Source organism: Triturus cristatus, chromosome 11, assembly GCF_964204655.1.
Source record: "Triturus cristatus chromosome 11, aTriCri1.1, whole genome shotgun sequence".
Lineage (NCBI taxonomy): Eukaryota > Metazoa > Chordata > Amphibia > Caudata > Salamandridae > Triturus > Triturus cristatus.
In genome coordinates, this window is record NC_140594.1 from 570,667,111 (window position 1) to 570,679,512 (window position 12,402).

Genomic DNA, 12,402 nt, shown 5'->3' on the forward strand with positions numbered 1-12,402 from the left:
TGTTCTCGGCGGAGGTGAACAGATCTAACCAAGGCTCTCCCCACTTCTGAAAGAGAACTTGCACCCCCTCCGGATGGAAACACCATTTGTGATCTGCTATGCATCAACGGCTGAGTTAGTCTACCCTGGTGTTCAGGGAACGTGCCAGGTATTGAACAACTAGGGATATGCCCTGCCGTTCCAGCCATGTCAAGAGACACAGGGCCTCTTGATAAAGGGTCCAGAACCCCACCCTGCCCTGTTTGTTCTAGTACCACATGGAAGTGGTGTTGTCCATTAACACCTGAACCAGCTTTCCCTTGATGGAAGGAAGAAAAGCTTTTGATGCCAAGTGAATCACTCGGAGCTCCAGCAAGTTGTTGTGGAGTCTGGTTTCCGCCAGAGTCCTCTGATCTCCACCTCTTCCAGATGACACATCTGTCACTACTGTGTGAATTGTTTGGGGAAGGGAGAAGGGTCTGCTTCCACTGCAGATCCTGTGCAGTTCCCTTCAAGAGCTGGACCATATCGGAGAGATTACCCTGGTGACGCCAACTGGAACTTAAGTTCCCACTGCAGAGCCCGCATATGACATGCCATCTGACATGTGTCACTAGCACGAGACAGGAGGCCATGAGGCCAAGCAGCCTCAGATGCAGTCTCACCGAAATCCAGGATAGAGGCTAAAACACTGGTATCATAGGCTGAATATCCTGGCTTCACCGCTCGGGAGGATAGGCCCGAAACTGCACAATGTGTGTCCAGTTCCAATGAAAGGGAGCATCGGAGAGGGAGTCAGGCGTGACTTCGGCACATTGATCGTGAAAACTAGCTAAAGCAGGAGATTCGCCGTAGTCTAGAGGTGGGAGAGGACAGTCTGGAGAAAGCTCACCTTCAACAGGCAGTCGTTGAGATAAGGAAAGACTGGCACCCCTAATTTGCACAGATGAGCTGCAACCACCACCATCACCTTGGTGAACACCCAAGGGTCACTGTAATACCAAAGGGGAGCACTGTGAACTGAAAGTGCTTGTGGCCTACCGTGAATCGCAGGTAGCGCCAATGGGAAGGCAGGATGGGGATGTGAATAGGCGTCCTGCAAGTCCAATGCTACCATCCAGTCTCCAGGGTCTAGGGCAGACAAGGCCTGAGACAGAGTGAGCATTCTGAACTTTTCCTTTTTGAGGAAGTAGTTGAGGGCTCGCAGATCTAGAATACGAAGAAGGCCCTTGCTCTTATTTGGGGACCAGAAAGTAGAGGGAATAGCAACTAAAGCCTACTTCTGGAGACAGGACCATCTTCCCTATGGCTCCCTTGGCCAAGAGAGTCCTGACTTCCTCCTGAAGCAGGTTCAAGTGGTCCTTTGTCAGACGGTCGTAAGTCAGAGGCATGGAGCAAGGGGTAGTCTCGAAGGGGAGGGAGTAACCCTTTCGGACTATCGGGAGTAACCCTTTCGGACTATCTGAAGAACCCACTTGTCCAATGTGATGTTTTTCCAGTGATGGAGGTGATGACTGATCCTGCCACCAACTGGCCGTCCATTAACTAGAAGAGCCAGACTCAGAAGGTTTAGAGGCTGCAGGGGGAGGACTGGACTGCCTTGACCTCTGCCACCTGACCCACGGGGGTCCAAAGGAGCCGCGCCCATGGCCACGCAGAGGTTGCTGAACTTGTTTGGTCTTGTGGCTGAGATATGGCCGCTTCCGTGGCCATGGAAGGGGCAAAAAGCAGATGGAGGACAGGTGGTCACTGAAAGACCTAAGGAGTTGGCCGTAGTCCATGAGTCCTTTAAGTGCTCCAGGGCCATGGCTGCCTGGTCTCTTAAGAGACGGGTGCCATCGAAGGGCATGTCCATAATGGAAGCCTGGACATCAACAGAAAAGCCAGAAGTTCTCAGCCAGGACTGGCATCGAACAGCCACCATTGATGACACTGCTCTGCCCAACGAGTCGGTGGTGTCAAGCCCACAACGAATGGTGAACTTGGCCGCATCTCTCCCGTCTGATACCACTTGGGGGAGAATGGCCCGTGCCTCCTCCAGGACCTGTGGCAGCACTTGTGCAACCGTTTCCCACAAGGAATGGACGTAACAGCCCAAAAGGCATGCAGTGTTCACTGACGGCAATGCAAGGCTGGCGGAAGAAAGTCTTCTTGCCCCAACTATCCAGCCTCTTGGATTCCCTGTTTGGGGGTGCAGGACGGAATCGCATTGTGAAGTAGAGGCTTGGACCACCAAGCTCTCGGGGGTCGGGTGGTCGGTAAGGACTTTTGGGTTGTCCAGTGCAGGGCGATGGCAGCAGGCACATGTCTTATTCACAGCAGCCCCAGTGCCAGGCTTGAATAAAGTTCACAGAAGGACATCGGTCAAGGCCTCGTTAAAAGGCAGGAGGGGTTCCAAGGAGAAAACACCCTGCAGCAGGACCTCTTGTCAAGATATTCGTCTTGACTTCTGCCGAAGGCAGTTGAAGGTCCAGGACCTCGGCTGCCCTTCTCACCACAGCATATGAAGCACCCTCCTCCATAGCCAGGGTAGGGGGGAGAAAGCCGGCCAGAATCTGGGGAGGTATCCAGTCCACTGGCCTCACCCAATTCTCATACCAGTCCATTTCTAGGCTAGTCTTGTAAAGGGTCCAGCGACCCATCTTAATCTTCTTCCATTCTTAGCCCCCCAAAATAAGGCTGAGGAACCAACCTAGGATCCAAGGGTGCCCTTGGTCCCTGAATCGTGTCACTAGGTGTCTATCCGGCTCCAGGTCATCGGGGATAAGAATTGGGCCGTCTGCAGAAGAATTCTCAGTGTGGTTGCTGGCGTAAGTCGCAAGGGCACGACCGGTGCCGGTCCAGAGCCAGCACTGGATCCAATGAGGGTGGGGGGATGATGGGAGGCATCAGCACAGGGGCCAGAGCCACCAGATCAAAACCCAAATGGAGCCCCTTCTGAGCCGTGGGAGGGGGGGGGGTCAGGTCACTCAAACAAGAGGCGCATGGAGTTAAAGAATTCCTTAAGCTGGGTGGGGGTCGCTCCATCTACTGGAAATGCAGGGAAGCACGGAACAGACCCAGGTGCAGGTTCTGCAGCACAAGGAAAAGACCGCCAAGAGTCCTCGATCATGTCGGCCGACAGACGGGGAGAAGTTGAAGCACACTTCGACTTCTTGTGTTTCTTATGCCTCTTATCTGACCAACCAGACCACTTCAAGCGGGAGGGTGAGGACTTAGGACTCCCACAGCTGTACCCAGACCTTCCTCTCGATTGGGAACAAGACCTCTGGAGCGAACAGCATGGAGACAAATGCCGGGCCGCAAGCAGCTTTGGAGACCGGTCCCTTAAAGCCTTCAGAGCCATCGCCCGGCAGTCGGAGCACAACTTCGAGTCGTGGTCGCGCTCCAGGCACTAGATATAAATTAAGTGTGAATCAGCCATCGACATTGGGTGATGGCAGACGCTGCACAGTTTGAATCCAAAAGTCTTCTTCGACATGGAGGAAAAACATACACACCAAAAATAGTCGGCAAAACGTCATAAATAGCCTGTCAAAAAGTGACAGAGGGTAGCTCTCTTCACAGATCTGCACTAACTGGCGGGGAAAGAAAAGAACTGACATCAGTGCGCCGAGGTGGCACCTATACCTGGAGCCGACCAAGGCCATATACCAGTGCGCAAGGGTATTGCTTGAGCAAAAGTCTTCCGGGTCCAGCCTCACGCTTGGGAAATTCTAAGGTAAGGAATCTGCAGCTAGAAGTCTCTTCCCGATAAGCACTGCCATCAAAGGAGACAGAATGATTTTTCGCGCAGCTCGATTTAAGAAATAAGTGGCTGCGTAATGTACTTTCAACTCACGTGTAATGTATGCTCTGACGATTGCACTACCTGAGCAACTCTGCTCGGTGAGTAAAGGCAGGGTGCACATGCCCTACATGGAACATAGGTGACAACCAGGGATTCGGGTGGGAGCTGGCCACAAATGTAAAGGTGGTCAGTAGGGGACGCTTTGTATTTCTTGTCCACCCTGGGTGTGATGAACCTGGTATGGACGGGGTCCTGAAAAATGTCAGGAGTGTGACACAGCATGCCTCTGGGTATAGGGAGGTACTGGATGGAGCAGTAGGTGCAGCACAGCATCTCAAAAAAGGAAGTCCTCCACCAAAGGCTCAGTGTCGAGATCTACATTGTGGAAGGAGGCAGCCCTAACCAATGAGTTCATGGTAGGACATGGAACCATCAGGAGGGGAGGGGCGGGAAGGGTACAGATCGGGATCGGTGTCTCTGGTGGGCCAGCATGATAGGAGTTCCAGGAATCTCCCTGCAGAGGAGCGTCAAAGGTATCCCCTCCCTCCTGGACCCCCATGTCTGGCTGAGGTGACCCATGAGATGTATAGGGAAGGGGAGCGCTGTGGAGCAGGGTGAGGTCGTTGAAGAGTGATGGGCAAAGGGCTGGTAGCCTTGTCCACATTCTTGCGCTGCCTGGGTGGAGGTGGCATATCCAAGGCTTCTTCGAAGGACAGCTGACCTTTGGATGGATGAGCAGTAGGTCCCAGAGGGCAGGCAAGAATCCGGCCCATGTGGTGATGTATTACTAAGTGTTTGTTGGGCGTCGATCTCCTCTTAGAGTTTATGGAGAGTCGACTCGACTGCACCCGAGCCGTGGCCAGTCTTGGTGGTCCGCACCGAGGCTCTTGGCTCCGAAGCCCATTTTGATGCCAAAAGAGTCAGCTTCAACAGTCTACAGTGATGGCTTCTCTTGTGCCAAGCAGGAGCTGGGTGTTCTGTCCGAATGGGTGGTCGGCGCCAACCATGGTCCGAAGGCAGTGGTGGCCTAGATGCCTGTCTGGTGCTCCAGAGCAGTTGGACGACCCTTGGAAAAGGGCTGCTCAGCTTGTGAGCGGTGTTGAGTGGGAAGTAGTACCATTCTCACAGCTGGCTGTGCTGGTGGAAGATCCTCATTCTCCAGATCTAAGCTGGTGCTGTTGCCAGGAAAGAAAGCTTCCTAGTTGTGGGATGTGTTTCCCCCCCTCCCTCACCCTTCAATGTCCTCAGGTCAAAGAGGTCCGGCGTGTTGCCTCCACACATGCACGATATCTCGAGACGTCGAGCCAGACAGTTGCAGAGGTACTTCTTGGAGTGGAAGAAGCAGCAGGCGTTGTAGGCAGCTCAGAAGCCTGGCACAAATTACAGACCTGATGGAGGTCGGTCCGAGGGTATTTCACGCGGCAGTGAGGACAGTTGCGGGATGGCGTCCGTTCCATCACAATGGTGGCATGGTGGCAAGCCGCAATCGGGAAACAGAAAGAGGCCGTGAGGAGCGACGGCAAACGCGGGGCCGAGGTAGATCCGAAAGTCACTTGGTAGAAGTTGGAGTCAGAGACCAAAGACCAAGAGAAACACAATTGAGAAACAATACCAGACAGCGGAAAGAAAACAATCTAACAATGGAATCAATGACCATGCACATTACCAGCAAGAGGAGGAGTCACAGTACAGCATGACTTGAAAGACTTCTTCAAAGAGAAACAACTTGCACACATCCAGGCCCAACACTAGATGGTATGGGTATGCACAGTATGTGTATCGACAGCCACACATGCCTGGAACAGTTCTTTCTGATCTTCCGAGTGATCTAGCTCTTTCCATGGAACACCAACATTCTAGTCACACAAACTCTTGTTAGCTACATATGTGCACCTGGAAATCTACAGGCTTAATAAGGCTACCTTGTGCTACATGGCACAAAATGTAAAGTTCTCAAAAGGGGACGTGGGAAAGGAGAAATGAATTAATGTGACAGACAGCAAGCAAGTGAAGTGCTACACATCATTTGGGTTTTCATTAAAATCAGAAAAAAATATGCTTACGTTACTACTAACCGCTGGCATACAGAACCGTGATCTGTTATCAGCTCATTCAGTTTCAGTACAAGATGTACTTTCCCCTGCAATTCAGACAAAGAAACCAATTAGTACCATTAATATGCAAAAACATATTACTCACTCATGAAATATTCAGATTAAAATGATTGTACTTGCTATAGAGATATGTGTCTGAATACATTTTGATTGACTTAAGTTCTTAACATGTATTCTTATCATAAACTTCAAAAAGCATCATCAGTTTTTGCCCTGTGGTGTGAACGACAGCACTACCTTACTTCTGTATTCACTTTACCTTGGCTTCTATAACCTTCCCATACTTGCAAATACTTTAGCTAATACTTCATGTAAAGATCCAGCACAGGGTGTACATTAACACTGGATCCTCTTGGAATGTATACTTTATTTCTCCAGCTTCGATGTGGAAGAGACAGAACTTTTTATCTGGACACATGCAGGCACTGCCTCCTTTTTAGGTCTCGCCTAGCGTCGCAGCGCATGCGCTGCTCGCTCTGCGAGATCTATTGTCGTCGGGTTGCCTTCGGAAGTGGGGTAGAAGCTCCGCCCATGATTCTCATTGGCTGCCGTCATCATTTATCCTGAACGCTAGCCTCCGATTGACAGTGAGGCTTTTTGGTGACCGCTCGGTCTCCTTTAGGCCCCGCCCATCCGGACTGGATCTTCTGCTCGTCTGTTGCTTGTCATGCGCGCTGCTCTTCACTTCTCCCTTCTCATGAGGCGGTGGGCGGGTCTGCACTCGTTATAAACCAGATCCTACGGGACTTCCTTGGTGTGCATAGCAGTGTAAATCAATGACATCTTGACATAATCAAAGAACACAGCATTATAGAGTGGGGACTGCGCCGCTTAATGACTAAACAACTCTCGAGAAATTGTCATAATTGATTAAAAAAAGCACACAGGGCATGAGTAACAAAAGGAAGCATGTGTGCCCGGCTCTGCACGGCGGGGGCGAGAGCTGCCGCTGCACTCGCGGGAGTTGTTGTGCCCTCATCACGGTTGGTACCTCTGGCTCCTCCCAGCTCCGTGCGTTTACTGCCGGGAGAAAGGAACGGTGCCTCCGGCCTCATTCACGAGTCTGGAGGTCTCCTCCTTCTGCCCAGCCCCCATCCACTCTCTTGTTTGCCCAGAGTGGAAGAAGCGGTCTGTGGCGCTGACTGACCCAAGCCCCGTCGGTTCTCTGCTCCTCTCCCCCTCAGCAGGTCGGAGGCGCCGGCGGGAGATGTGTGCTCGGGGTTCGGCTGAGGTAGGGTCACGTTCGTTACCGGATTTTGTTGTTTTCAGGCACTGGAGGCAAAATATGCGAATGTCCTTAGCAAAATGTGCTTATATATAAAATGCTGTGATGTATTGCTAGGCCGGGAGGCTCGAGTCCCCGGAAGTTGTTATATCAGAGAACAGACTTTCCTTATCTTAACTTTAATTCTGAACTTTATCAGAAATGCACCGATGGTTCCATATAAAAATGCTGGTCATGGTTGTGATCCGGTTTATACTTTGAAACGGCTTAGGCCAGATATATGTTTGTTTTGGCATGGTAAAAACCCTTGCTAAAATGAGAAAGAAACGTGCGTTTTTGCACGCGGTGGCTCGGTTTACTTTGTTTTGCATGAAGGAAGCTGCTGATTTTGCAAATGACTCAAGGCGCCCGGGCCCTCGGCATTGTCTAATCCGCATTCCTTTCATGGTGCGGCTGAGCGCAATGCAAATGTAAAAAAGTGGCAACAGCTTCTTTTTTTACACTAAATAAAGCCCAGCTCTCTAAAGTGCAGCAAACTTGTTATAGATTACATGCCCACCCCTGCTCCCATCACATTTTATTTCCACCCACCACACAGTCGCAGAGACTACTACTGTGTACTGCACAGTGTGGTGAAAGAGGGAAAGCATAGTAGCGCGACACTCAAATTAAATTGTGTTGACACCTTTATTGGAAGTGTGTACCTTGGACGCAACTCTGAGCTCCGCTTCAAAGCAATACCCCGGAAAGCATTTTAAACGCCATAAATACTAAAGGAAACCGAAACACGGACTGCAAATAACGCGCGCCAAGCCCTTCCCTTGAAGAGCAAGTTTGAATTCTGATTGAGGTGCTGTTTGAATGGGTCACAAGCCACGCTTTTCTTTGAGGGAGACATTGCATGTTTTCCTTTTGTTTTCCGCTAACAAGCGAAGCACGCCACGGATGAGGTGCAGAAGGCTTCGGATTGGTCAATGCACGCATTTTTAGCCATAAAGCAATTCACCCATGTCAGGGAATAGCCAGAAAAATAAAATACCCCCCACTTTCAGGAACATGACACTGAACGACTGAGCAAAGTGAGCGTTCCCAACCAGGGCTATAAAGGCTGTTGTGAATTCTCCCAGTGGGCAAAAGAAAGGTGCAAATTATGCATTGAAAGCACAAGTTTAAAAGAATTTGGAGAAACAGCTGGGTTTTTTCACCAATTATTTCATTTCTTCTTTCTATGTTTTTTCCTTTATTTTTTCATCTATTTTTTTCTCTTTTTCGGAAATTCTTTCTTTTCTTTTGATCTTTTGTTCCTTCTCTAGATCACTCTTTCATTCTGTTCTCTCATCTTTCAATAACTTTCTTTCCTTGATCTCTATTCTTCTTTCGTTCTGTCTCACCTTCTTGCTATCGTCCTTCTTTGATTCCTATTTTGTTTTCTTTCCACTTTCCCTTCCTTTTTCCCATTCCTCGTTCATTATTATTTCTTCCTTTCGTATCATTTTCCTGTCCATCCTTCTCTTTCTTTTCATTATTCTATTCCTTCTTTATTCCTGTCTGCCCTTCTCTTCTTATTTCATACCTTTTACTACCCTTTCTTCCTGCCTTTTTATTCGCCTCCTTCATCTCTCATTGCTTCTTCCAATATTTTTGTTTTTTGTTAGTTCATTCTGTTTTCAAGATTTTCTTCTGTCTTTCCCCGTTTCCAATTTTTACTTTTGATTTGTTTGTTCCTTCCTTCCTTCTTACCACCCTTCTTTACATCCATTTTATTCCTTCTTTTTCTTTCCTATTTTCCTTCTTTCTTTCCTTCTTTCCATTCATGGTTGGTGTTAGCCCTTTCTTTACTGCCTTCAATTCTCCTTCCCTTATTTCTCGTTCTCTTACTCAATTGGCCTCTCACTTTGTTTGTCATTTTCATAATTTTATTTAATTATATCAAGCGTATGAGACCCTAGCACCCCTTTGCCCGCACCCCACAACTATGTCATGTTAGCTTCTTTCCTGAAATACTTATTTGCCTCTATCTTGTGACCTGAGATCACAGATAAAAGTCTATTATAGGCCGTGCCACTGGAATAACGTGGCAGGGAAGGGCTAAATTATGTAGCAGGGAGGACCAAATTATGCAACAAGAAAAGTCAAATTATGCGGCTTAATGCAGCACATTTTTTTCTCATTTTTTACACTGTCTGGGTATAGGTTGCATCTCATGAGTACCAGTTTAACACCAAAATATAGCAATAAGCAAAAGAACGGTGGCCAGTCAACCTTTCAAAAGGGTCTTCCCCTGCGGAGCAACACGTGTCACTGTGTTTTCAGTAACTTTTGAACCATTTGAGCTAGAAACAATGTTTTTGTTGACATCTGCAGATTATGCAGTATATGATGGATTATGTGGCAAAGGCAGCAAAAATCATAATTATATGAAAAATGCTGTGGCCGTGTTTCTCTATTTATTTACTTTAGCAGCACAGTCTGCTTTAAATATAGTGGCCACGCTTATTTACTTATTTAATTTAGCAGCGCAGTTGACTAACTTTAGCGGCTGCGCTACGAAACATTTTTTTTTCTTCAGTGAAAGCCCACATATCATGCTGTCACTTGCATAGTGGCCGCACCCCTTTCTTTAAACACAGCTGCCGTATTCAGGTTACAGCGAGCCGCGTCGAAAGAAAGGGGCGTGCACACTATTAAAGTGAAAGCACGGTATGAGGCACTTTTACCCTAAAAACTGTTTGTGAACATTTTTATTTTTGGGGGGTAAAAGCTCCTCTTTCTTTAGACACGGCTCGCTGTAACATGAATACGGCAGGCAGAGTCTAAAGAAAGGGGCGTGGCCACTACGAAAGTGGTCTCACATTTGCAAGAGTTCGAGCTATTCGCATTAGAAATGACAATGTCTTTTATATATGTAATGGTTTTGAAAACACAAATAAAAGGCATTGTCATTTTCAATGCCAATTGCTTAAACTCTTGCAAATGCGAGACCTATTGCATTGCAAATGCTTGTTTTACATGGTCCAAGAACCAATGTCAATTCCTGAAAGTGACAAACTATCAAAATTATTAATTTGCATGAGTAGATGTCATATACGAAAAGAAATTGTTATCACTTATTTCTAGGCAAAAATGGATGGTAACATGGGCCTATGGGGATGCAAAACGAGTATGTCTGTATAGCGGACGTCGAGTAAGACAACAGTTGACAGTAAAAGACAGCAGGTAAACACTGTTACATCACATTATAGGACAACATGCACAGTATAACTAGTGCCTAAATTGAGACAGTGGATGTGGGTGGTGAGCAAGGACACACATTTTTAGGGAAATGAAACAATATATCAACAGGGGAAGAGGAAAACGGTGAGAAAGGGGGAATTAAAAAGAATGTGCAAGTGTGCAATAACGATACATGAAGTGTAGGATGTTGCAAGGAAGAGGAATGCTTTTGAACCAAAGGTAGGTAGCCTTGTTATTCTGCAAGTACAGGAGTCAGCAGTACCAGCAATGTACTAGTACTTGTTCAGATCATGATTCCACAAAGGTTGTAAGTGATTCCCTTAAAATTGTCGCCAAGGGACATCACATGATGTAGAACTCTAGGCAAACACATCTGCTCTTTTGTCGCAAACTGTAGACACACTTATGTTTGATAAACTCTTTGAATGCACCTGTGGATGACCGAAATTAAAAGTGATGTTCCTGGACTGAGAAAGAAAGGTTCAAAAGGATAATTGAGATCAAGGTGGGACCATTTGTAATAGGATCATTCCAGTGGGAGGGACCTCTTGTTACAGGGCTCGACCGTCCTTGCTAAATTCCTAAACACCTGGTAAATAATGGACACATGGAGGGCCATACACTCATGGGAAGAAGGGGTTATATATTACTCAGGAGTCCACAAGGCATTCTCTCAACTAGCCTACTTATTAGTAGGCAACTCTGATATGCTGTTCTAGCTCGGTCTCCTTGTTCACTACAAAGTTGAGCTTAGGTACTGGTTCTGCCTTAAGGGTGTGAATAGGGGGTGGTGCATGGATGCATGGTGGCTGACCATCCAGGACTTAAAATTCCATATTCAGGATGCAGTCACCCTCTATATAGAGATGAACCAACACCCAATGCAATCCCCTGGGACCCTATGGGAGGCGGTCAAGGCCACAATACAAAGGGATATCGTTCGTTATCAAGGAAGAACACAATATTGGAAGCAGTATGAGCTGATAGAACTAGAGAACCGGTGGAAGGAACTGGAGATGCTATATTTGGCCTCTGACTCGTTGCTAATGCTCAGAAGCTCGCTCCATGCCCAGGAATCCCGCAAGCATTTGCTGTTAAATGAGGCACAAAAAGCATGGCTTGCCACCTAAAGTAGGATGTACTAATGGGGTACAAAATAGAGTAAAACCATTCACTTGCTATGCACTAACGTCATGAGGTGTGATCCAATAGCATCCATTGTAAATAAGGAAGAACAGGAGATAAAAGGAGACGTGCAGATCACCCTCGAATTTATCTGTAAAGTACTGCTTGACCCCGTACTCTACAAACATACACGATGCGGTCGATCTGGTAGGATTCATGAGGGATATCCCGGCTGGGGAGCAAAATGTGGAAGAGAAAAGTGCACTAGAGGGTGACATCACAGATGAGGAGCTAACAGAGGCCTTACATCAATTGCAGCCAGGCAAATCCCTAAGACCAAGTGACTTCCAGGTAGAGTAATTTCAACTCTCAATACCTAAACTTACAGGGCCTTTGTTGTGAGTGGTTCTGGAGGCATTGCAGAGGGGGGGCAGCTCCAGCTGGATTTACACCTGACAGAGATAATAGTTATTTACCGTAGGAAAATGAATCTTTTTGTATGGTCATCCCCATTTTTTAGGTCTCGCCTAGCGACGCAGCGGATGCGCTGCTCGCCTTGGCGAGATCTATTGTTGTCAACTTCGTTGCCGAAGGGGGACAGGAGATGTGCACTTTCCCAGACAGCCAATGTGCACGCTCACGGTGTGTCTTCTCTGGCGATCTCAGCTTGCGCGCGGACAGACGATGTGCACGCTCACGGCGTGTCTTCTCTGGCGTTCTCAGCTTGCGCCCGGACAGCAGATGTGCACGCTCACGGCGTGTCTTCTCTGGCGTTCTCAGCTTGCGCCCGGACAGCAGATGTGCACGCCCACGGCATCAGCATTTTTTAGGTTTCGCCTAGCGACGCAGTGCATGCGCTGTCGCCTTGGCGAGATCTATTGTTGGCGACTTCGTTGCCGAAGGGGGACAGGAGATGTGCACTTTCCCGGACAGCC

The 12,402-nt window shown here is 48.0% G+C and overlaps 1 protein-coding gene across 2 annotated transcripts in view; it reads right to left on the minus strand.

Moving 5' to 3' along the window:
- Nucleotides 1-12,402, minus strand: part of RASA2 (RAS p21 protein activator 2) — a 516,748-nt gene that overhangs the window by 319,580 nt on the left and 184,766 nt on the right. The window contains exon 5 of one of the 2 annotated variants that reach the window (XM_085633666.1): nucleotides 5,845-5,909. In XM_085633666.1, the coding sequence (XP_085489792.1) occupies nucleotides 5,845-5,909 (65 nt within the window). Of the gene's footprint in view, nucleotides 1-5,832; nucleotides 5,910-12,402 lie in introns of both variants that reach the window. The other variant, XM_085633665.1, reaches the window with a different exon arrangement.